Source organism: Channa argus, chromosome 5, assembly GCF_033026475.1.
Source record: "Channa argus isolate prfri chromosome 5, Channa argus male v1.0, whole genome shotgun sequence".
Lineage (NCBI taxonomy): Eukaryota > Metazoa > Chordata > Actinopteri > Anabantiformes > Channidae > Channa > Channa argus.
The window spans coordinates 9,179,009-9,206,287 of NC_090201.1; the positions used below are offsets into that span (position 1 = coordinate 9,179,009).

Sequence of the window (27,279 nt, forward strand, 5' to 3'; positions counted from 1 at the left end):
ACCCACAAAAGCCTGACTGCAACTAACAGTTGCTTTCACTATTGATTGATTTATTGATTAATTTTGGATTTATACAATGTCTGAAAAGTTTATATATTCAATTTTTTTATTTTGTCCAACTAATAGTCTAAATCATAGTAAAATACAATATCAGTAAAATATCAGAAGCTGATATCAGCTGTTCAGAAGCTAAACTACATAAGCACATTTGTGATTAATCTATTTCCTATTAATATTCTATCAGTTTACCATTCAGTAAATCATTTTGTTTGACGTGATTCTCCAGAACAAGTAATCGTTTTTTTTGTTTTTTTTTTATGATTACAATAATTCCGTAATCAACTTTATCTCCCATTCTACAAATGAAAATGTAATGATAATGTTACTATGGACCCTTAAGCATCTTCAGCAAATTTTATTTCACTTTTCAGTAAAAGGTGCAAAGTCCCATTAAAGTAGCTTACTGCTAACAGTTCTGCACTCAGCATTTCCAAAAATAAAAGTGCAATAGTTTCAAAAGTAAAAACTCAATTGCAAATGCCCCTTGGCTGTATTATATTATTAAATTAATGTGTCATTATTAAAGCGTTAATATTTCATGTTGAAGTTGGCTGAGGTGAATCTAATTTTCACTGCTGAAACTGTGTAAACTATTTTAATCTCAATCTAAAACGTTAAATATGATTATGGTCTAAATTTCTAAATAGGCTTAAATTTCCTTTTGAAATGTAGTGGAGTGTAAAGGAGCATAAAAAGGAAATATTCAAGCCGAAGCTCCTCAAAATGTGAAGGGCAGTGAAGCCCCTTCGTTGGACCCTTCGGAGGTCCACGGCCCTGAGCGTGAGAAGCGCTGTAAACCCGAGGCCCGCCAGCAGGAGTCGCTGTCGGCTTTGCAGAAAGGGAGCGGGGAAGAGACGGGGCCTGGCCTGGGAATTCGCTGCTCGCTTCCCATTCTTCCTCTGCAGACAGACACACAACATGGCGGACTAGAATAGTCGGCCGACGCGCCCGGATACAGCGGATAACAGTGGGATTTAACATTCTGGAAGGACGAAAAAGTCGCGACTGAAAGCAGTACACGTTAGGGCGAATCCAGGATCGGCAGAAGGAGCCTCCCGTGGCAGGATTTAGCAGAGAAACTGACTGCGGAGTGTGGCGAGTGTGTCCCAGATCGTGCTTCACTCCTGTGCTATCACCCAGGTCCCCCCCCCACCCACCCCGCTCACACTCTCGGTTCCTGGGGTGTGGAGACTGGGACCGGGTTGAAAAGCGTGGAAGGGGAAAAGAGGAGAAATTGTTGTGGCGTTGTTTTCTCTCCCCTCTCCCTCTCTCTCGGGTTTTCTCTGGGCGCTGCAGGAGTTGTGGTGAGTTTTCTTGTTTTTGTTGCGCAAAGCCCGAATCACACTTGTTACAATGTAGCTGTAGCAGCATGTTTCCTCTCGCTGTAACACTGTGTCACCCACAAACAAGCACTTTATCCCCCGCATGGAGCCCCGCGGTGCACTGGACCTGGGGGGTGTCTCCGCGTGGATGTGTACCCAGGCTTGTGCCCGGAGCGTGACTGCGTTTACTTGTTGTAAACCTCCTCGTAGCGCCGGAATATTTCAGAAGTAGCTCGGAGGCAGGGAGGGAAATTTTGGTGAAGGGGGCTCTCAAGAAAAGGGGGGCTTCTCGGTGAGTGCGACAGCGTTTACGAAGTCAGTGGTTGGAGCTCGGCTTGTTGTACCAACACAGATGTTGCCGGTCTGGCACTGGAACAAAAAGGGGGTCCAGCTTTGTCCTGTCCCACTGGAAAGTACACTTTATTGATCAGCGCTTTGTTATTACACGTTCAGAGAGGGTGGGGAGCTGCTTAGCTGGATGGGTGGGTGGAGGAGCAGGGGGCCTGCATGAGATCCACAACAGGAATTAGGTCGCCCTAACATTAACATGTATGGGCTGTCAAATCACAGCAGCTCTTTGTGCTTCTTCTGCAGCTCCCACACATTGAGTTGTTTGAGTCTTTTACAACCTCTCCCAAAGTTTTAATTTTTTCTGTAATGATTTAATATTCTCCTCTCTTTCTGTTGGGTGTAACCGAACATACCATTTTAGTCCTGTGGGTATTTATTTTAAGTAGCCTACTACTTTGCTTTCACTTGCCTTGTAAGTTGTGGTGTCTCACCTCATTAAAACAGATTAGTATTCCACTTAATGGCTGTTTGTCATGGGAAACTAGGAAGAATAGGAGTGAATCCAATAGTTGCAGCTTCATATCAGCCAAACATCAACTACAGGAACCATGCACCAGGGAAAATGGAATTTACTTAGAGGTCAGACAAGAGAAGAGTGGCTGAGGAGGCTTGGTAGAGCCCAGCTTGTCATATCTGCCAGAAAAAAAAATCTCTCCTGTGTCTGTCTGCAGCTTGACTCATCACATCTGGACTGATTCACTGAACTGCAGAACATATCCACCATACCTCACGCTTTCCACTTCACTGAGCTCATTATGTCATGTTAGCACCATCCCTCTGCAGTCTCTTCACAGTGTGAATTAACTGGGTTCCCTGCCCTGACCTTTGTTTGTCAGGCCTGGACACATCCACCTTTTGGCCAAAAAGCATGGCCGTCAGGCAGCTCTGAAATGTTGGGACAGGGAACGAGGGAGCTGTTATCACCTCGCTCTCTCACTTTGTCCATATCTTAAACCTATTTTGAGAAAACATGGTTATTTCTGTCTTGGGATCCTGAAAGGGTTTTAGCACAAGAGCTTGAGTGATCATCACACCACACTTCTCACGTTGCCCTAGTTTCTAAAAATACGTCGAAAGTATAGCATCAATTCACCTTGTGGGGACTTGGCTTGAAGTTTCAATGGGTGGATCTTTGAAACTGCCTCCATGTTGTGAAATTTCACAATTTCAGGGTGCTGACACGACAATGTGAGTTGGCTGTTTGGGTGGGGCAAGAGGTATATTTTTGTTTCCACCTGTAGGCCTACATGCTTTGCTGTGGAAGAGCACTGTAATTCAGTCTCTGACAGAATAAACACAGCTACATTTAGAGGATTTTGAAGCATTATGGTGCCTGATTACAGCTATAGGTTTTGACCTCAATGTCATTTATTTCACAGTACAGGGCGTGAACTTTTTTGAGGACTAACAGATCATAAATCAAACATCTCGCCTGACAGGGAAGACTTCATCAGGACTCCTCCAGCTTTGTTCTCTCCTTCTGGAGATGCAAAGTAGTAATTATGTAATGCCTTCAGAGTATTGAGTAAATCTTTATTTTACATCCCCTTGATGTGGCATAATTGATGTTTCTGGTTGACCACAACTGGGATGGTTAGGGATGCTAGTTTATTTAATTTCCATGGACTTCAAATACCAGGTGTCACTTTATATTTTAGAAGTATTTTGCATATGTTAGAAGTTTCTTTTGTAAGCTCTTGTGTGATCCAGTCAAAGAGTTTATTTTAGCACATTGTTTTTGAGCTGTGGATATAGGGCGCATATGGTTTGGCAGAAATCAGTATATCAGTAAAATCACACTACGCTGCACCTGTACCTAGATATGCATTAATACTTTGGTGGGTGTGCAGCAACTCTCAACAGCTGTGTTAATGTCACTGATTCATGGACCTATAATCCATATTACGCCCTGTTGTTGTTAAAGGAAAACCTGAAAATATGTGGAAAAATGAAGCATTCAGTCATGTCACACTATTGTATTCTGGCCTTGTTATTGAAAATATTTAATGTACTGTTTTTAAAATAATGCCTTCACGGTCAAGGTCAAACTTAGTTCAGATTCAGAACCAGTTGAGAGTCGTAGTTATAAATATTTATATTTGTACTTGGCATCAGCCTTCAAGCTTTTAGGACCTTTCTTGCCCTGCTGTGAAAAAATGACCAGAGACCACATAAACATGCCTAGTCTTTCAGTGTTCAACTTAAAAATGTCCAGACCACGAAAGTGATTTTGGAGATCCACTACTGCTAAGTTAGGTCTCAGATCATTGTCTCTTCATCTTGGTTAAGCTTCTTATCTTTCAGAGGAAGAGGAGGGGACAAGCGCTGTGGAGACGATGGTCACAACAGATATGAGAAGCTTAGGTTTCCATTGTTACAGAATGACTAAAGCAAAGCCTAAAAGTTATTCAGGGAGATCCATCTGCTTTCCTGCTGCATGTACTGTAGGGCTGAATCAGTTTGCATATTTTCACTATTACAATTCAGAATTAAATACAGTACATTTACATAGTTTTTCAGTTATAAGATTTTATATAAAAAAGGACATAAATACATCATTGCTATACATTGAACCAGCTAAATCTCTATAAAACCAATAGAAATGTGATGCACCTCTGTCAACTACAACAGTAAAATGGGCTTTTGATATCAGAGAGAATCATTCATTAATAAATAAAATATATAAAAAAATCTCACAGGTGTACTTTTTTTTGTATTGAGTACTTTAATTTAGCATATAAGACTTATTTACCTCTACTTAAGTAACATTTGCCAAAACCCCCTTTTTTTAAAAAATGTTGCAAAATACTTACTCTTATCCGAATATTACACCACTGAAATAAATGTTGTTATGACATCCATGTGTCAGTACTAATGTCATAATACTTTATTTAAATGTTTCTCACTGTTCCTGTTAATAACCTTTTAATGCTCAATTTATACATTTCCCAAAATGTCAAAATTATAACTAAACTGAGAATTCTTAATACCTTTTGAATAATACAGAAAAGTATAGAATTCTGATATCTTAGTTGTATGCTGGCTATAGAAATCAGCCTTGGCGTTTAAATTTCAAATGGCACCAGTGAAAGCAGGTCTGGTTTTGTTGTGGCACTGTAGCTGCCCATTTGGCCCCTCACACCACACTTCAAGGTCACAGTGGCTTCTGTGGGGAGGCCATGCTTTGCGCCTTCACATCCTCTCTGTGTCCAATGTGGGAAAGCTTGAGAGGCCCCTGGCATGCTCTGTCAGAAACCCCACAATGGAGCAGACACAGAGCAGAGGTTCACCACTTTCACTCTTTGAGACAAGTGAGTTTTCTTGATCCTTCCAGCCTGATGGAACCAAATCATCATTACTGGCTTAATAACAGACACAGTGGTCACTCTCACCCATATTATTAGCCAGAATAGTAATCCCATACTTCTCTTCATCTTTTCATCAACTTGCCAGTTTATGAATGAAGCCAACAGGAACAGAAACCACACTAGCAGGGAGTAGTATCCCTCAGAAAGGGAAGTCCAGAGGATTGTGGCTGTTGTATGTGGCAATGGGGACGTATAATCTGTGGTCTGTCTGCAGCAAGAATCCTAGCGGCCCTGAGTTAGGCCCACTTAAGTCTCCTGTGAAGAGAAGCATTCACAGTATTCCTGTTGCCCCAGACCCCCACCCCCCACCCCCCTTCCCAAGACATAGAAACAGTATTAATATGCCATGAATGGAGACAGACAGACGAGCATTATCTGGCACTGCAGCGACTAGTGAAGCAGGATGCCTTTCAGAAAGCCAGTGGGAAATAATGTCTGCATGACTGGTATAGACCTTGACCACCACCGCTGGTGTCAGGTCGCCAAGGCCTGTGGGATTTGTATGTCTTGGGTTTCCAGCTCACTCGTTTGCCTCCGGTTATCCACTGTGAATTATTAATTAGATTGGTTAATTTTAAGAATAATACTAAACATAATATTCATAGCATTTCTGTAGTTGTATTTTGTTGAAAGATTTGAAAAAACAACAACAAAATAAGCTGCAGAAATGACAGCAACTCAGAATTAAGTATTTTCTTCCCCTAAGAGAATATGTTTAAAAAATCCTGCCTCAGTGTTTGGCTATTCATTAATTCATCTCCGTGCAGTCGGAAAAGATACTTATTACTTCACCCAAGGTCACAGGTAAATACAAAAGCATCAGTGAAATCCAGACTTGAGTGGGAGCTCTCCATGTTAAATGACTACCTTGCATTGATCTTACGGTTGGCCTTTGGTTGTCATGGAGATGTAATTGGACTTCCTTTATATTCCACCTATAAGTGTTCTTTTCACTGCGTGAATGAAATGGCATGGGAACAGCCCAGCCCTTTCACAACTGTGTGATTGCACTGCTATGAGGTCGGCAGTTGGCCGCAGCCACAGAGGCAACTGTCTTCATTAGTTGGTTGGGTTCAGCACTTGCATGCACATTAAGGATTAGGCTCTGCACAATATTAGCACAACTGCAGTGTGTTGTCATAAATAACTATGGCAAGAGTTGAATAGATTGCTGTATTTTTAAACATGTCTCTGTATTTGAACATCCTTTTTCTTATTTCATTATTCTTTATATTGTTGTGTATCTCTGAAACTTTTGGCAAGATGTCCAGGCCTCATTATCCTAAACGTACTAAAGATGCCTTATGTTATCAATCAGTTCATTACAAATACAATCATAATAGCAGTTAAAGCAGCCTACTGTATGCAACCTTTAAAGATGTATAGCATATTCTCTCTTTCCCAACAGTTTAATTTATGAACAATAAAATAGAATACCCTTTCTCAATATTTGCCCAATCCACTACCCGTCTATTGTGACAAGCTCATTTTCCCTAATATTGGCACACATTGGATAATTTTGCCAAACTATGATGTTTTGCCATATTAAATGCTGCAAAAAAGGAAACTTTTTAGGAGTAGTTGCAAGTTTTAAGTTCGGTTAATTACCCCAGTAGAGCTCACTGCTGCTAATGCAGTGTGATAGTTAGTATGGTTACCACTTTAAATGGTTTACAATTTGTCCTGGTTTATGATTTTTCTGGACACCTAAACAGCCGACCTAGAGTATTGAGTTTTATTTTATTCTATTTCTACACAAATATGATCTTAAACATAATTAGGTTTTAACATATACTTTTAAGGTCTGCTTTGCTGCCTCTGGACAAGGACAGCTTGCCATCACTGATGGGAGCTGTGAATCCTGAGTTGTACAAGAAAATTGCACAGGATAATATGATGGTATCCATTGCTGAACTAAAGTTCAACAGAAAGTGGGTCCCGCAACAAGATGGCAAACCTAAACACACAGGTTGTTCTATCAAAGAATGGTTAAAGCAAAAGAAATATAAGCAGCAAGGGCTGGAATAAGGTTTGCAAAACTTTCAAGCTCTACTGTACATTTGTAAACTTCACCATCACTGATAATACCTGAATTGTGGTAGTTACAGATCAAAAATAACTTTACTGATATTATAGTTAAGGGCTATATAAATGATTTTTGATAAACTTTGCCAACATGCTCAGAGTACCAGCATTAACTGAAGATCTTGTGCCTATGATTGTCTACCTCCTGCAACTGTGGCACAGGAGGGAGAGTGGTCGTCCACACCTCCCACTGTTGTTGGTTCGATCCCCAGGTCTTCCGGTCACATGTCGAAGTGGCCTTGACCAAGACACTGAACGCCAAATTAGGTGCTCCTGGTGAGCCCCATAGCAGCTACCGCATCGGTGTGAGATTGTGTGTGATTGTGAGTGCGATTGCGGGAATGAGAAGCAGTGCAAAGCGCTTTGAGTACAGAAAGGGAGAAAAGTGCTATATAAGCGCAGACCATTTATATGATCTATAGTCATAATTTTGTAGGCTTTATATGTAAATGACCACAGAATAAGAAAGCTGACCAAGTATTTACGGTATATCTGGTCTCTGTGCTTTATTCTTTCTAATGCTCAATGCTATGGGGACACTTCAGTACTCAGCAGGTATTAATTGTTGGTGCTCAGTGCTTTTTATCCCAGTGTCATTCCAGCCAATGAAGTAGGTTCTTACTTTATTTATTTGTTTGTTTGTTTGGGTCATTTTTGATTTCTGTAAAACGTTAAGCAAATATCCTCATACTAGTGTGTGTGTGTGTGTGTGTGTGTGTGTGTGTGTTATTCCCTCAAGTAAAAATATTGATTTTTGTTACTTGTTCTACTCTGAAACGGTGGTGTTTTTAGTTTTTTCTACCACTGGGCAGCTCATCCTTATAGTGACTGGTGTAAAGGTCTGGCAATAAGTACTCTGCCTTGTCTGAACAAATTTCATATGGTTGCACAACAGAAGCTCAAACTCAGGAGAGCATGAGCTGCATGACTACCTTTTGAGTATTAGTTTCATATACTAATACAGGGAAAATGCATGTTTCCTCGGCAGGGAAATAGTGCGATAACACTGCTGGAAAGACATTTAGGTGAATAGTGCTTTATCAATTGTATCTGTTTCTGAAACATGAGATGAAATCAATAGATGTACGTAGTGGTATTTGATCTTTTTAGGCGAAGGATGTGATGTAAACAAAAGTGTTGTAATAGGAAGCTGTTCATCAAGAAATTGTTTGGTCAGTAAATGTAGCAACAAATTAAAGCAAGTTCAGGGCAATAAATCTGACACTTATTAAATATGTATAGTTGATGTAAGTACACAAACAAATATAGTTTGACGGCACTATTTTTGATGTTTTCTGCAGTCATCATCATTAGAATGTGAATTGGACCAACTTACTCCCCCTTTACATCTTTTCAGAGAGAGCACCGACAACACAAAACCTAAGTCACACAATGAGGCACTTGCCCAAATGACGTCCCCTACGAACACACAGGTGTGACAAAAGAATCTCATGCATTTACACACATACTCACTGAAAGAGTGCTCTTTCTCAGGATGCCAAACTGCATTATGGTTCATCTCTGGGGAGCTGTACTCCTGGGACTTTAACACTGTCTCTAGATAAAAACCTGTCGGGCTCCTGCAGCATCTGTGAAGTGAAAGTTGGCACCAGGACTGGCTTTTATCATTTTCACCAACACAGCAGCTCATCATCCTGCTTCACTGGACCATACACATTAAACAATGAGTCATGCTTCATTAAAAAAAGCTTGTTGATAGGAACATATCCATTAGTAAACCTTGTCTGTTAAATCCAGTTTGGCCTAATACAACATGCAGTATACCGTAAACTCAAACTGAATAGAACCAGTGGCAAAGCCGCTCCATGAAAGCTGAGTCACTGCTTTAAATGAGTACTGAAAGGGAGGACAGAGGGTCGGGGTGTAGGGTTGTGATGTGGTTTTTGCGGTAGCAGGGGATTTGTTTTGTTTATATGGAGAGACAGGAGAGGAAATGAGCAGAATGCACTTTGATTTATGGTTTTACTAACAAGCTGTAGGTACAACAACACAGTCTAGTAATAGTCCATGTTGCTCATATGCTTTGGCACACAGTTGCCACTCAAATACATGTTTATGAATGGAAACCACTGCTTGCCCAGGACACTGATGTACCTGCATCATATGAGATAACCGTAAATAGAACTAAGCATGCAAAGGCTATTTGAGTCATACACAGAGCTGCAAAGCAAAGAAAACCTGCAACTATTTAGATTTTAATTGATCAATTTCGACATTTTTTTGGAAACAAAATTTTGCACACAAATGAAATATCCTTTTGTTTTTTGAACTGTCTGTTCAGACAAATAGGAAGTTATATTTGATAAATGGCAAAATTTTAGGTTTCAAGCTTCTTAAATCTGAATATTCAAAGATTTTTAAACTGAAATTTTTGGACTGTTGGACAAACTACGAGAAACTATAATGCATGATGATTTTTTTTTTTAAGGATCAAGTAATATCCAGCTTAATTCATAATCAAAATAAATTGGCCAGCCCTAATTTACATAGATATTTTGATGCAAGACCATTCTGTTTTTATAAGAAAGAAGTTTCATAGGCAAATAACTTTTGTTATCGTACTAAAATAGAGTTTAACTTGTTTTCTGGCTAAATATATGCATAGATGGCTGACAGAGAGAGAGAGTTAGAGGAACAATTGGATTTGTAGGTTAATAGTGTCCTCATTGACCACATCACTTGCTCATCATGGCCCATTTCTGGCTGCAGTCACAGCCAAACAGCGCTTAAACCAGAATTTAAGAGCTGCAATAAATGGGCTCAGTTCTAGGCAACTGGCAGTATTAGAGCTTTTAGCACCCAATGTATCCTCTGCCTACTGATGTAATAATCTGTGATGTAAAGCAACAGTTTGTGTGTGTGGTAGCGCTGCAGTGTTTGACTGCAGCGATGAAGTATCTCTGTAAACAGGCAGACGTGCTGGATTATCCCAGGGTCAGGACCACGGGATTAGATCCAGGGATTATCGCAACTCAGTCAGGGAAACAAGAGCCTTGTTGCCCCTGGGATTACACAAGGCTGACTGTCAGCCAGAGTCTCTCCTCCATTCGATCATCCACTTATCAATGGGTGAAGAGTCTCCTAATTGGTGATTCACTGGCACTGCACTAATTCAGTTATGCCCTGGGTGATTAATACTCAGTCACATACAAATTTCATTTTGACAAAACAGATTTTATGATGAAACTCTGTTGTAAGGAGTTTGGAAACATATGAAGCTAAATTTCAATATGCCAGGGATGAAAGTTATTTGGTTTTTATTTTCTTACTGACTTTCTTCTATTTTTAATTTTTATTCCAATTCCTTCAAGCCCATTGTGATGTCTTTGAATAAGCTCCAAACTCAGCGTGCCATGTTCACACATTTGCCTCTGAATAGATCAGCTAGCTGTTTTATTACATTTTTCAGCCTTACACTTGCAGGCCCACGGTAAAGAGCAAGTTTAAGGAAAAAAGCGATTTTCAAAGTGGTTTTACTACAAGAAAATGATAAAGTCTTCTGTTTGCTTTCTAGGATCACAGTGTGCGAATGAGTGTTTGATGCCAACTTCGGTTCCTCAGGTAAACAACATTTAACACACACACAGGGTAACATTATGTGTATATTCCCTTTTAAATTTAATAGTATTATGTTCCAGAAAAGAGCCTGTGGGATTAGGCTGGAAGATTATAAAGAAATTATATATATTAGGGGGATTTAAAAGCCATAAACCTCCAGTCTTTGTTTAAAACATTTTAGAATTTAGCGCTTTTTATTAATTTCAATGAGATTTGAGGTTGGTTTTGACTAATATCTTCTTGTCCCTTTTTGTTTGTCTTCATCTAGGGCAGAATGGGTGTGTGTCCCCTGCTCCTGCTTCTCTGTCTAGCCCTTGGGGCCTTAGCCCAGGACCATGTCCCCACGACAAGTATGACCCTTGTCCACTTAAATTAAATGCATCTATTCACTCACCTTCTTAATTTTAAAGGTGCACAGTGCAAAACTGTGGATTACCTGACTTGACCTTCTCCTATTTTCTTCGTTCCAGCTCCTCCAAATGTCACTGCCTCTCTCAACTTCACAGTTGCACACACAGCCGCTCACATAGGCCCACCCATTACGCCCATTGCCGCAGTCATACCAGTGGCGACAGTAACACCACCACCTCCAACAACAACAACAACACCGACAACCACCACCTACATAACAATGAGCCCAGCTAGAGATGGGGACGTACAGCCTGCTGCTCCCAGTACCACTTCGCAGGGTCCTTTACTAAATCAATATACAACTGGTGGCCTTGAGTCACCATCTAACACCAATCCCCCAACTACTCCCAGCCCACCAGTGGTGGGGAATGAAACCACAGCCACAGCTACAGACATGCCAACTTCAGAGACTTACAGTGATTACAGTGAAATAGGGACGGAGACCTCCACACAACATGGAATGGACTTTACCTCTGACTCCAGCCCACAGGGTGAGTACTAGTACATGTGCAGGGCAGATTTCATGTAAGTATACTGAAAACGGTCATTAAAATACGGGTTGTACTACCTCAGTAATAAGGTTGTACTCAAGAATTGAGCTATAGGCACTGAACCCCACAACAGCCCATCCCCATCCCCAGCTACGCAGCGCCGCTCCCAAGCCCGACAGAAATTGGGGAGGCTTGCGTCAGGAAGAGCATAAAAACTGTACCAAATCACCATGCGGATAAATGATCCACTGTGTTGACTCCGAACTTTCTGGATAAGTCGAAAAGACCAAAAAACATATGAACTGAGCTAAATCTGGAAATAAGAAAACATCAAATGGGACAAGAAATATGAGAACTCAGGCAATTATCACATGATTCAAAAGTGATTGTTTAACTAGTTGATTTTTAGTGTTAACTGGTAACTGGTAGGAAAAAAAAACATTTTTAATAAAGTGTTACCCAGGTGGTTATAAAAAACATATGAATCAACCTCGCATCACTTTATTAAAGTAATTATGCACTTTAAGACATTGGCCTTGAGGATGTGGGTTCTGACTTCAGTATCATGCAGCACATTTCAACAGTCACACAAGGACAAATCTAATGTAAACGCAGAGATGACAGGTCCTCGAACAACAGTTGCGCAAATACACCACAATGCCATGAATCAACAAGATACGCTTAGCTGTGACTCATTTTATCATGTGGAAAAACACCTACTTGTACCACAGGCTTTTCTCAGCCACTCAGTCAGTATGTGCATAAAACCTGCAGCTGAATGGAACAAGTTAGCGTTGTCTCATCCACCTCTGCTATTCACAGCCAATAAAAGAGGTGAGGGGTGTCATTTCAGTTTGGTCCAGAGCCTGTACATAGTACAGTAGCCAGAAATTTGCAGATGGTCTCATGATGGGATTTTTTGTACAGGAATGTAGTTTTTGTGAATATTTTGGTAGCTTTGTGCTTTGCACCACAAATCTTATACTAATAGTTTGTGTTAGGAACTGCTTAGCTGAATTTATCTCTCTAAATTTTATTAAAGCACACTATAAGAAGACTGGGATGCCTTCAAAGTGTCCTTATTTCTTCTTTCTTATGACCTAATGTGCATCCAAACCTGTATTTGTTGTCCAAGGTAGAAAAAGAAACACTATGACTTTGTCGGGTCAGTGTGTTTTTGCTTTTGTTCCTCTTATTTGTGTGTTGTTACTGGCTGACAAAGCCTTAGCAACAGCTAGAAAGAACCATCGAATGAGCTTTCTGGTCAAGAGTCGACCTTTAATATTTTAAACTGTTGGAACATTTTTTTGCTTCTATATCCCCTTGTAGCAGTGCTGGAAATATCCTGATGTGACATACCTGCATTTGACAAGTCATCCACCAAAATCATTAGATGACCCCAGACACTGCCAAAAATCTTTTTTATTTTTAAAGTGAATAGTGTTAATGGGAGATTCTAGGTATCTGCTTTATATTTTCCAAAAATGCTTTTTTTAAAATATATTTTAAAGATAATACTTGAACGTTCGAGTGTGGTTCAGTGTTTCAGCAGCTTTGAGTGTATTCGCTGGCCATTCTGCTAATATCCTTGTAGGTGAAACATGAGACCCCTTATCCTTTTCCTTTAGATTAATTATTCATATGATGTCATTATATAAAAATACGCAAATCGCTGTCATATGGCACTGGTTTGTTTAAGTATAGTAACAGGATTATAGATATAATAAAGAATTTCAACCATTACACAAAAATATGTAAGGGGAAAGCTGTAGCATTGCTGACCGCATCATACTCTGACTAACAACAAATGCAACAGATGTGCCTGCACTGCTCTAAACGGTATGTCTATTATATAGCATAATCACTTTGGGCTCATTAGGTGTTACATAATTGCTCCATTGTCTCCCTCTGGCTGTCTGTGGGCCTTGTGTGGAGAGCTATGAGCATTTCTAGATGGCATTAGATCCATCAAGGTTGGGTCAGTTCCACATGATACCCAGAGCCTGTTGTGTTCCTGAACTGTTCAATGTACACATTGTCCCAGGGAACACTGAAAAGTCCTGGGAACTGTCTGCGAAACTGGAAAAATATGTAGGTGACGCCCAAACTACTTCTCTCAGAAAACTCATATGGTGCATTGTGTCAAATGAAGCATTCTTTGGAAGATGTCTTTGTCTATAACATTTGTTAAAGGGCTTTTTGGCTTGTTCCTTCAGGGGTGTCAACAGCACACAGAACATGCTCCGCACGTTGATTTTTGTTTTTGTTTTGTTTTTTGTCGGATGCCCTTCCTGCTGCAACCCTCCCATTTTTTTTTTAATACGGGCTTGGGAACCTCCCCCAAGGTGACCCTTGGTGGCTCGGCAGGGCCACACCTGGGGGCGTGGGATTCGAACCCATGGCCTTTTGCATCCCAACCCAATGCTCTACCACTAATCCACCAGGCCTCATCTATAACATTTGCATTGGTCTTTAAATTTCCACCACAGATCAGCTGATTTTGTCATTGCAGTGTCACCACCCCAGAAAAATCTATTTTGTTGTGGTCTAATGTGTCTTACTGAGTGGTCATCAGCGCACAAATGGCAGCCTTTTTTGTGCACTAAACTCCTGCTGTTGTTCGAGCAAATGTCATGTCTTTTGTTCTAACTGCAGCAGTGAAAGGTCAACAGGACAACTATAGCATTGCCTTCCACCACTAATTCATGTGCATGGTGGTAACATATACAAGTTGGTCAGCTATTGCAGTCTACAGTATGTATGTATGTATGTATGTAATAGATATTTTTGGTGCATTTAATGGTTAAGCCTATTTGAATGCAGCCTGTTTCAAACCTTTTTGCCTTCACACATCTTAAACGTTATTTTTTTGTCATTATCTGTGTCTGCTGTCATTTTGGATGTAACCGGTTATAGAAGCTGCTGGTCAACCCTCAGTTAAAATGTGATATATCAGCTCAATCCAAATAATAGGTAGTTGAACTCTCATTTATTTATTTTCTGAAAGCCACTGAAATATTAACGTGGGCAGCCACTAAAGAAAGAACCAATACAGGCTGGAGCTCACCCTATGACTTTTGCATCTTTTTTGTGCATATCCTACCACTGCGCTGGAAATCTATAATGTATGAAATAACTTTTTACTAACATTAAACAACCAACCAGTCTATTAAAGGTTTAGTGGAATTCAAGTGAATATGAGTAAATTATTTGCTAAAACTATCTTCTATGAATACTTCTCCTGTGTTGAGAAGCTCAGTTCCACCATGATAGGCAGATATAAGAATTTGCTAAGGGCCCATTAGCTTAACATAGTGTAAACTGTAGAAATGTAGAGAAAAATTTCTTTACTATTTAATCTTAACCACCGGACAGAACTGTTTCTGGTCTGCTAATAAAATCAGCTGCTAACTGCAGCTTCATAGTGACAGTATAGACATGTCTTGTGTCAGTTTTTTATTTGTGCTTCCACCTAATTGCTGAGCTATTGTTTTATTTGTTTCAGCAACTGTATTAAAAAAAATGTTATTCTGTGTATATTTGGTGGTTTTCAAAATAAAAACTAAAACACTGACATACTCTTGGGGTATAAAAACATCTTTTTTTCACCAAATTATTTATGCTTACTTTTTTTCTGTCTGATGCAGACAACCACCAGACGGATGACATGCCAATCATAGCCGTGATGGTGGCCTTGTCTTCCCTGCTGGTCATCATCTTCATCATCATCATTCTCTACATGCTCCGGTTGGTGATATGCTGTTATGATGTTCTTTATATAACTCTAAGGCAGAAACCTGCAGTGGAGACCCAAGGTGCTGCCGTTACCGTGGCAACTTCTGATTGGCATTCTACGTGTGTGTGTGTGTGTGTGTGTGTGTGTGTGTGTGTGTGTGTGTGTGTGTGTGTGTGTGTGTGTGTGTGTGTGTGTGTGTGTGTGTGTGTGTGTGTGTGTGTGTGTGTGTGTGAGACAGAGTTTGGGAGAGAGAGATACAGTGTGTCTGTGTGTATTAATACTGGTCTTTGTTGATTTACAGGTTTAAAAAGTACAAACAGGCAGGAAGCCACTCAAACTCCTTCAGACTAGCCAATGGTAGATCAGATGATACAGGTAAAAAAACAATATATGCATTAGTGTTTGTTTTGTATTTCTTGACAGATATGATACTCACTGAACAATCACACATTTGCTTTGGGTCATTACAGTAAACATGTACAGCGAGTCTGACCAAACTTGTCGTGAGTTTTTTTGATAAACCTTTATTGATCTTGCTTTTCTAACTGATAACATTCAAGGGCTGAGTGTAGAAGGCTTTTGTTCACGGTGATTACTTAATCCAACAGGGCTGCAGTTCTCTCCATCATGCTATAACCTTAAGTTACATCACCCCCTGGTGGTCATCTGTAGGAAAGACTGTGAATGATGAAGTCTGTGTTAGTTGATGTGAAGATGGTGTTCTTACCTGACTTTTTCTCCACCTGTGTCACCCCACCTGTGCCTTCCCTCCTACTCTCCTCAACATTGCCTCCTCCCTGCCTACTTGCTGGTGTAGAACTCCAAAGTGTCCCACTACTGGCTCGTTCACCCAGCACAAACAGGAAGTACCCACCGCTTCCTGTCGACAAGTTAGAGGAAGAAATGAACCGTCGCATGGCTGATGACAACAAGCTCTTCAGGGAGGAGTTCAATGTATGGCACACTCAAGCACCCATCCTCTGTCAATATGTATAATACACTCAGCCTAACACTTACTTACCTTGAACCCATTTCCCTGTAGCCTAAACAAGTGATTCTCAGCCAGGGCTACCTTTGGCCCAGGAAATGCTTCTGTTACTGAGGGTTATGTAGAAAGTATGGAGCGAAGCTTATTAGAAAACTTTTATTCATATTTATGCATACAGGGCAGCACAATGTTATAGTGGTTAGCGCTGTCGCCTCACACCCAAAACGTCGCCTATTAAATTAACTAATTAATTAGCCAGCTGCTGCCTTTTTGTGTGTGGTTTGCATGTTCTCCCCATGCTGGCGTTGGCTTCCTTCGGGCACTCTGGTTCGGTCCCACAGTCTAAAGACGTGCATGTTACGGTAGGCTAATTGGTGAATCTAAATTGTCCATAGGTGTGATTGTGCACATAAATGCTTGTCTGTATGTCTCTCTTAGTTGGCCCTGAGATGGGCTGCAACTCTACCCTGCTTCTCGTCCAATAATAGGCTCCAGCCCTCATGAGCCTGAACAGGATAAGTGGTTAACATGATAGATGGATGGATGAATTTTTTTGTATAGAGGAAGAAATGCAAATCAAAAAATTTGTGATGCTGAAATTTGGTAAATTTTTAGTGACAATAACAGTAAGTTACCAGCTCTAGTAGGCGGACTGCACAACACACACTTACCACTGACCTGAGCCAGTTGTAACCCAAAGACACAAGTTGCGGTATAGAGGGCATGGAAGTTTGCAGGCCAACACAGAGTAGCTACAAAAGGCTTGTACAAAGTTTCTGTCATCACCAAAAGTAATAGAAATGTAGTATATAAAAAAGTTATAGTAACATAATGAAAATATTACAGTACAAAAGTGTGCATACCCTTTGATTAGTTCATTAAAAATTAACTTTAATTCCTGATAAAGGAACATTTGTACTAGCTAATTTTGCATTAAATGTTAATGAAATAATATTTCTTCTCTATTTCCAAATAAGTAAGGGGATGGACCCCACTGGACACCCACCTTATATTTAAATTAAATTTACACATTTGGGACATGACAAGTATTAGGCTAACTTGATGGGGATGTGGGGTATGTCAGGGATGAAAAGGTTGGGGGCAAATGTCATAAATAGGACAACCTATGTTATAGTGAGGTTGGTTTGGACATAATGGGTTCTGTTGGTTGTCAATATGTACATAATTTAAAATGAAACTTATTCACAGCCCAAACATCTGCAAAGTCGAGAAGCATGAGATATTATCGACATGTCTGATATCAATTGTCATTGTGTTTGTCAGACTGTTGCTGCAGCACATTCACACAAATACATTTCAGGTGATTACATCAGACACAGATGGAGCAAACAGGAAATGATGTGCAGAGTTACACTGAGGGAATTGAAACTGCTGCGCATCTGATTTATTTACTTATTATTTGTCATTTTTAGGCGCTGCCAGTCTGCCCTATCCAGGCATCGTGTGATGCTGCTTCCAAGGAAGAAAATAAAGAAAAGAACAGATATGTCAACATCCTGCCATGTAAGCAACAACACTGACATTGACATTAATAAAGCAGAGCTCCGTGTACCAAACCATTTATTAGCATTTATCAGTACAATAATAGTAGAGGTCAGACAGTTATCTAGTATTTTAGTAAGATACGCTTCAGTGGTCAGGAAGATTTGTCATATACCATGTGTCATTAAAATTCTCTCTCTCACCATGCTTCTGCTCATCTTCATTTGCTTTTTTTCTATATGTCTTGTGGCTTTTGTTTCAGACGATCACTCCAGGGTACATCTCTCATCTCTGGAGGGAGTCCCTGACTCTGATTTCATCAATGCCTCCTTTATAAATGTTTGTATTATTGCAGAATATTTAGTAACATTTCTGCCCTAAGTGGGAACTCTTAATTTGCCTCATCCTTACACCTCTTTTGACCCATTTTCTTTTTTCAAGGGTTATCAAGAGAAGAATAAGTTTATTGCAGCGCAAGGTAAGACTTGTTGCTGCATATGAGTTATTCTGTTCATTTAATGCAAACACTACTTGATTCTCACACTATTTGTCCTCATGATATCTGTACCCATCTTGGACTCTCAGGACCAAAAGAGGAAACAGTAAATGACTTCTGGCGTATGATCTGGGAGCAGAACACAGCCACCATTGTCATGGTGACCAACCTTAAAGAGAGAAAAGAGGTAGGAGAGGTGCAGAAAGGAGGAGTGTGTTAATGCTTGTCAAGAAATAGGAATGATTGTATGGTATAATCCTCTTTAAAATCACTCTTCATCACCTTCAAGCTCTAGTTCTGTAGTTTCCAGCTTAAAATGTTTTTAACAGGAAAAAAAACATTTTGTGTGTCAAGTTAAATAATGTTCCTCTCAAACCATCATGTGAATCATCATGTGGCAGGCAGGAAAAGCATAACTATTCACTAAATCATGACTTTGACTTGAATTGAAGTGAGGCTTTTATTCCTTTGTGTGTGCGTTAAATCGCTTTCTGTTTCAGTGTAAGTGTGCCCAGTACTGGCCGGACCAGGGCTGTTGGACATATGGGAACATCCGAGTGTCAGTAGAAGACACAATGGTTCTGGTGGACTACACCATCCGCAAGTTTTGCATCCAGCAGGTACAGTACATTTTTTATTAGTGAGGGTAATTTTTGTTTTTTGCCCTGAAATGCAGACCTATTTTCAGCTATGCATTTTAATATCAAGGTATAATTGGTCACTCTAAAGTATGCAAAAAGCCAGTTAAACCTTTTGTGCAAGGTGTAAATGTCACGGTTGACCTTGCTTTTGCAGTAACCCCTTTAAATTTATAGGACTCACACATCCATGGTGCCTGGTGTCCCCTTATCAACTCTGACATACTCTGACATATATACTGTCCACTCTAAACAGCTGTGCTGTAGAACTGGATATAGCATGTGCTATGCCTGTTTTTGGTGGCTGACAATGTTTTCAGCATACGGTGGTATTCCAAGACTTCCTTCACGGTTGGCAGCTCTGGAAATGCTTTAAAGATGAAAGGAAGGATGTAATGAGGAAGTCTCATTATTACTAATGTTTATTTCTTTTCTTTAGTGATTCTTCAATGTGTTATTCAAAAAGTAAAAAAAATACTCACCACAGATACAAACTCTTTTGTACTAATTCACCTCAATACATGCCCAAGTAAGTTTTATCTCAAACTGGTTTTTGTGTCCCAGGTGGGAGATGTGTCTGGGAAGAAGCCTCAGAGACTTGTCACACAGTTTCACTTCACCAGCTGGCCAGACTTTGGTGTGCCCTTCACCCCTATTGGCATGCTCAAGTTCCTCAAGAAAGTCAAAGCCTGCAACCCGCAGTATGCTGGGCCCATTGTGGTCCATTGTAGGTAAGTTAATGAAAGCCCACACTAATATTCTTGCATATTTGAGCCCATGCAGCACAGCTCACAATATGTAATTTCTCTTGTCAGTGCCGGTGTGGGGCGAACAGGTACCTTCATTGTGATCGATGCCATGTTGGACATGATGATTGCAGAGAGGAAGGTGGATGTGTTTGGCTTTGTCACCAGGATCAGAGCTCAGCGATGTCAGATGGTCCAGACTGATGTAAGTCCAGTGTTGCCTCACTACTGACAAGGAATTCAGTCTTTCAACTAATTGTTTTCAAATTGATATCACAGTTGATATCACACATATCAGTTTAAGTTGCAAAATCTGAGTTTAAATTGGGAAAAAAAAAAAAGAAATGCTACTAATTTAGGAGAAGCATTCCGGCAGGCTTCACATGCAGAGATCTGCCCTCCCCACTTTCAGAGGAAGTGGGTGAGAGTAAATGAAGAAATTTTAAGACACAAACAAAACAGAAATGTAACATCAGTAGTAATAATGTATTTTGGTTTTAAACAAGAGGATCCACAGCAGAATGAGGCGCCGAAATTTAATATGTTGGAGATAATTTATTGCAGTTTACTGTCAGAGACATACACACAAGCTTGTATATGCAAAACCCACATAAAAGAGTAGTTTATATGATATTGTGTGCAATGCTGGGTATTATCATTCATATTGTAGCATTTAATGCATTTACATTTTACAATTAGTCATTTAGCAGATGCATTTATCCAAAGTGACTTACAAGTGAGGTACATGCCTAGCAAAAATCTAAGTCAAGGAGAAAACATCAAAGCAAAGTGCTCTCAGAAGAGTGTTTACATTTCATGAGATGCAAGTACAAGAAAGAGCAAAAAGAAGGTTTTTTTTTTTTTTAATTGATTTAATGCAGAAGAGGAAATGTTTAAAAATGCAGTCCAGCTGTACTCTTCTTTGATACGGTGAATTTTTTATCTCCCCCTCTCCCTCTATTTCTCTCTCTCTCTCTCTCTCTCTCTCTCTCTCTCTCTCCCTTTCCCCCACTACCCCACAGATGCAGTATGTGTTCATCTTCCAGGCGTTGTTAGAGCACTATCTTTACGGAGACACAGAGCTGGAGGTGACTTCTTTAGAGTCCCACTTGGCCAAACTCTACGCCCCCTCACCTGGAGCTGGCTGCAGTGGTCTGGAGGCTGAATTCAAGGTCTGTTGATTTGTGGTATTCTTCAGTAGATATTTGGATAACTGGAGTCCATATGTTAATATTTGAACCACATAATTTCTAGAAACTGACGTCCATCAAGATTCAAAATGACAAGATGAGGACTGGCAACCTGCCTGCCAACATGAAAAAGAACAGAGTCCTACAGATCATTCCATGTAAGTTATGCAGTTATAGATGTTAGCTGTTTGCAGTACAATTGTACCTACACATGATGAAATTGTAGTATTACTGAATACTCCCAGTGTGGACTGTTTTCTTCAATTGAGGTTAATGCTTCTCCTGACAGATGAGTTTAACAGAGTCATCATTCCAGTCAAGCGAGGAGAGGAGAACACTGACTATGTCAATGCCTCTTTCATTGACGTGAGTGTAAAAACACCTGGATCAGAGTGGATCATTTTATTCATGCAAACGTGATCAGGTGATTTAAGTCTTTTTTTTTTTTTTTCTCCTTTCCCTTTCTGTTCATGTGGTTACAGGGCTACCGTCAGAAGGATTCGTACATGGCGAGCCAGGGCCCCCTGCAGCACACCATGGAGGACTTCTGGAGGATGATCTGGGAGTGGAGAAGCTGCTCCATAGTCATGCTCACTGAGCTGGAGGAGAGGGGACAGGTGTGAATCTTTGTGCATGTGTGCCGATACAGTCAGTAGTGTTCAGTATCCGTTCAATAACAGACTAAAATAAAATATTGATATTAGATCAGTTGCTCCGTGCTCGCTGGGTGCCACCCGTTTTGTGTAACATGTTAATTTGAAGAATGTAACTTGGATGCCTTGCATGCACACAGCAGCAATGACAATTCAGAGATTTAGATAACAGAATGTTATTCATCCATGAAAAGTTGTCTCCATTTTGTGTCACGCAGGAAAAATGTGCTCAGTATTGGCCAAGTGATGGAGTCGTGGTTTATGGGGACATCTCCATTGAGCTTAAAAGGGAGGAGGAGTGTGAGAGCTACACGGTGCGGGACCTCCTGGTCACCAACAATAGGGTAACAAAGGACTCCAGCTATAAACAAACCAGACATTTTATTGTAACAAACAAATAATTGTATTTATTAATACTGTGACTTTAAAGTCCTCAATAGTTAATACTGATTATATACCAACAGCAATATTTGCAATACTACCTATAAAATATATCTTAATCTCTTCTTTTTGCCCTCATCCATCTTTCCAGGAGAACAAGGCTCGAGCGGTGCGTCAGTTCCATTTCCATGGCTGGCCAGAGGTGGGTATCCCCACTGATGGAAAAGGCATGATCAATTTGATTGCTGCAGTGCAGAAACAACAGCAGCAGTCTGGTAACCACCCCATCACTGTCCACTGCAGGTAAGACACACACACACCTTCCCGTCTTCACTCTGTATGTTGCCATTTGAAATTGTATTTAATTTAATTTAAAAGTTGGGAGGAAATGGGGACGTAATTATTAGAAAGTTAGAGAAATAAAGCCATGTTAAAGCGCCAATGTTTTCCAGCCATCTGAAAAAATGATCCATGTATCAAATCTTTACAGTATGGGCCTATGAAACTACCTCATGGTCAAAGGGAAGTTCATACAGGGAATTGTAAACTTGCTTTTAAGAGTAGTACTATTAAATCACAGAAAGAAACCACAACTCTATTATTCTTCCATGTGGCATTTAACTGCTCTAAGGTGTCTCTTAAACAGACAAATTCAGTGTTTTTGTGTGTGTGATTCCTGCATGTTTACTGCACTGTGCAGATTGATTATGTATGTTTTTACATATAGCGGTATGCTTGTTTACAGTGCTGGTGCTGGCCGAACAGGGACTTTTTGTGCATTGAGCACAGTCTTGGAAAGGGTGAAGGCAGAAGGCATCCTGGATGTCTTTCAGACAGTCAAGAGCCTCAGACTGCAGAGACCCCACATGGTGCAGACACTGGTGAGGGTCCTTTTGATACAGCACTTTAAACATTACGTTGTCATGATGTTTTATTGGTTTGTCTTTGTAAGGGATGTAGTAGAAAAATTCTTCACATTTGGTCTCAAAGACTAAAAGATTTTACAAATGTACATAGAAATGGTATGAGAACTTCTCTAGTGACTTTTAATAAAATTAAATGTTTTTTTAATAATAAAAATAAAAAACTTAGGATTAATGTCAGTAAGTGGTCACTTTGGAAGCAACAGATGTAGACACCAGATTCCACCAGAGTATGTTTGCCAGGTTAGAGGAATTATTCAGCATTTGCTAAATATCCCACATTCCAGAAAATTGAAGCCAGTTAGCTGCCAGTTAGTTACCATCAAGACTGGACAAATGGAACAGCAGCCCTAATTCTGTCTGAATCTCTGTCACCTCTAAAGCTCACTGTTTGACACATTATATGTCTTTTTTATGTAACTAGTTTGAATAAGCCTTACTGTTTTGTTATTGTTGCACATCTGCTTCCAGTGTTATTCCTTACCATATGCACAATATAAAAGGAAATATGGGTGTGCAAACCCACAATTAGATCACATATAATGTCAGTGACTTCAGTTCTTGAGATTAAGATGTTATACTCCAGACACTAACATTTGTAAATTAAAGTAAACTTTGTGTTACTTTACTACTTTTGTAGTTTTCCCAAATGACACAGCTGTTTCTCCCTCCTCAGGAGCAGTACGAGTTCTGCTACAAAGTGGTCCAGGAGTATATAGATGCCTTTTCTGACTATGCCAACTTCAAGTAGGGACCTGCCATGGGTGGATAGATGTCCACACACACTTCATGCAAATGCATGCACCGGAACACATACATTACCCTGCATAAAACTGCATATTCCCAACTGATGGATTTTTTTTAAGACTCTTTAAGACCTGATCTTTGGATGGGATAAACGTCCCCAAGGAAAAGGGAACAGAGGTCTCTGTCTAAAAGATAGGGCGGTGCAGTAAAATAGATAAGATAACTGAGATGCCTTCTTGAGAATTTTGTAATATTAGTCTTGTTAATACAGCCCGTCACCACTGTTTGCTTCCCATCCACCCACATCATATGTACATATAATTACTGTGTTGCATTTTATTACGTTGGTTTCAGACACAGTTTGGATTTTTCGGGTGGCACCTGTAATGTATTTTATTAGTATATATATATATATATATATATATATAAATATATATGAATATAAATCAAATGCTTTGGAGGCTATTGTAAAAACATCCAGAGTCAACGGAAAGAAGTTTTTTGATTTATCTTTTTTGTTTGTTTTTTGTTGTTGTTTTTTTGTTTGTTTTTAACTTTATAGGGACAGCGAATTAAAACACGTTTGGCTTTTCCTGAGCCATGCTGTAGTGTTTTGTGAATGGTAGCAGAGTTTTTCTACATTTACAATCACAAACTGTTCACAGTCTGTGATTGTAAATGTAGAAAACTACATGACAAAACATTTTTCAAGGCACTTAGATAACGATTAGAGATCAGAATTTCTGCAATGTAGCTCAAACTCTCAGGTTGACACACAAATATACACACTTGATCCCAGGAGCCATTTTTTTGAGCATATGTACATGTGTGTGTTTGTGTGAACTGGAGCATAAGCTGGCAGAGAGGACACAGTGTTTTATGTCACTGTGTTTTGTCCACCACGTGCCAAAGTCCTTCACTCACCGGATTGTGCAGCTCTGGAGTCTTAGAAGCTCTACCAACCACACTTGTATATTCAGAACAAGAAAGCTTTTTTTACTCTTTAAGGGTTGGCACGAGCATATCCCTGAACTGAAAATACATAATTTTCTTGCCCCTATACAGTTAATATATAAAGGATTAGTCAAATTGGAAAAAGCTTTTCAATAAGTAATTATTACTGTTACAGTATCAGCAGTAATGCTGACCATGTTGACAACCCATTACTGTTATTGCGTTAGAAATCAACACATTTTATATACCCAGCATATTTTTTTTCTTATTTACAGACACACATCAGTATTTGTAGTAGCTTGTATTCATAATTTCTCCTCTCTTTGGGTATCCTTTGCCTGAATTCATTAATTCTTTTTTATATATATATCAGCCTTCCTTTTGCTTCGCTGTGATGTCGCACTTTGAAAGAATGATTCCCTTTATTATACACCATGAACACTGATGTCAAGGAATATTTTCTTTTCATTCAGATGCTGTTGGTGACGTTGTCATGGATACATTGTTACTTTTAATAGTGGAAGTGTACCATTGATTTGTTTTTTCCTAACTGTCCTGTGAGGACACTCAGACTTGAACTATAGTGAATTTCATTCCTTTTTTTTTAAAGATGAGGTCACAATTGAGGCCATGCCCTTTATGATTGTAATAAAATATGAATGATGTCAGCTAACCGCAGGGCTACGTGTCAGTCCTAATTTAAACTCGGTCAGCTCAGGAAATTATTGATACCAGAATTGTTTAAATTCACAAATTGAACAAATTTATCTAGAGTGTATTTCTAAAGCAGAATCATGATAAGTGGTTTTATCTCCCACCAGAGGAGCATTTAGAAATGATGCATAACTCAGATTTTAACATATTAATATTCTTTTAAAGTTTTTCAAACATTCTCTTTTTTTTTTCATGTATTTTATCTTAAAATCTCAAAATTACTTGTACATAATTTACATCACACTAGCAGGTCTAAATTACACTAACACTCCCATATGTAATTATAGGAAGCAACACAATCAAATAAAATTCATTGTGGGCGTAATAAAATACATGCTGAATTTTCAGGAAGGGTGTTTTGTGTTAATAGTTTGAACACTGCTGCATTATTTGCACCAAAAGAAAAACCCCTTAAAACTACAGAACCAAAATGTCAGAAAAATTATTTGACCCTGATATTGGAATATAGTGTGTCAGGTCTCAAAGCTCCTGCAGGGACTTAAAGTAGCAGATATCTTTTATCGACCAGTCACTGAAAGCTGTGTGCGCATTGTCATTTCAGGTCTTGTTTCATTCCAAAGCATCACAAGTGCCCGCACTATTAGTTAGGTGCCATTTGTTCATTTATTTACGTTGTGACTTATAGAAAAGAAGAGACTTTTTGTGTTTGGCTGTTCTGAATTTTGTAAATTACATATAGTTTGAAAACTAAATGCGACACTGTGCCAACACATAGTAAAACCCAATATGTAGATTTTTGTAGTGAAAAAGTGCCTCACTGGTAGCTTTTTGAAAGAAAAAAATTCTCAACTTTTACCTTCAATATGTGGTCCTCAAGGTTCTTTTCCATTTTCCCAAATTCCATCTGACCATTGACAAATCTCTTTGTATGATCAATCAATAGGGACAAAATGAAGACTGGGTCAGTGTTTTATTTTTTATTTTTTTTTGTAGACTCCTTGACTATGTATAACAGACTAACATTTAAGTCACTTTTTGATTAAATTCCATCTTGGTTTAAGAGCTTCGATTCATTCCATATCAATTAAATGTGGGATCCATGACAAGTAATCAATTGTGGGTACCTGAATGTGAACAATAATCCATACGTTTGGTCCACAACAGATATAGTTGCATCTTCCATATATTATCACCACATTAAACTAGTTGTCCCTTATTTGCTTTAGCCCTGAACGTTTTCCTCAGTATAGCATTTTGAATGCACCATAAAATTAAAATATGTCTCCATGTCCCCCTTCTGTCCACCTCTTTACATGTCCCCTATCCAACACTGCTTACTGCTGTCCACTTACCACTTCCTTTACCTCTTTCACTTTGTCCTTGATCCATTCTTTCACTGCCCAATCCCCTTTTGTACATAATGTAAGGTTATTTATATTTCATTCCTGTCTGCTTCCTTGCTTGTTTGACTTTTCCCCCTCTTCCTTTTTTTTTTCTAAGAAAGATGTATATTGAACTGTATTGGGACCATTTTGAAATGTGTTAGAGATGTTTAGTTTTGGCCATTTTCAATTTGGTATATTGTCTTAAGCGAATCCTATATTTTAATTTGCCTGTTTGTTTCTAGTGTTTTGTTATTCAATATTTGAATATATGTATATATAATTATATATATGATAAAATTATATATAATTATATAAAGCCAAATGGCCTTTCTAAACAAGATACTGTTCAACCCTAATAAAGTGCTTGAGATTTTACCATTCGTCAGTATTAATTTATAATTATTTTAAAACATTGTTTTTGCTCCTTTCAATTTACACATTTCCTTATGGATCAAGTTGGACTCTTAGGTTTTGCTCTGTTGAGTTAAGTTTTGCTTGAAGTATTTTTAATCAGGTTCTTCACCCCCCACAAATAAATATGAATGTGCGGTTTACACTGATCAGTTCCTAATTCATAATAATGTACAGATCCAATCA

At 39.3% G+C, this 27,279-nt stretch overlaps 1 protein-coding gene across 1 annotated transcript; it reads left to right on the forward strand.

Moving 5' to 3' along the window:
* Nucleotides 1-567: 567 nt before the first annotated feature.
* On the forward strand, nucleotides 568-27,055 carry ptpra (protein tyrosine phosphatase receptor type A). The gene is made up of 22 exons (XM_067504009.1): nucleotides 568-1,364; nucleotides 10,722-10,768; nucleotides 11,034-11,115; nucleotides 11,236-11,667; nucleotides 15,315-15,414; nucleotides 15,705-15,778; nucleotides 16,221-16,357; nucleotides 17,825-17,915; nucleotides 18,157-18,233; nucleotides 18,336-18,372; nucleotides 18,480-18,577; nucleotides 18,891-19,010; nucleotides 19,593-19,759; nucleotides 19,844-19,979; nucleotides 20,797-20,946; nucleotides 21,029-21,122; nucleotides 21,254-21,330; nucleotides 21,447-21,581; nucleotides 21,836-21,961; nucleotides 22,150-22,301; nucleotides 22,744-22,879; nucleotides 23,598-27,055. The coding sequence occupies exons 2-22, from the start codon at nucleotides 10,748-10,750 to the stop codon at nucleotides 23,670-23,672; spliced, it is 2,517 nt and encodes an 838-aa protein (XP_067360110.1). The 5' UTR covers nucleotides 568-1,364; nucleotides 10,722-10,747; the 3' UTR covers nucleotides 23,673-27,055.
* Nucleotides 27,056-27,279: the final 224 nt, after the last annotated feature.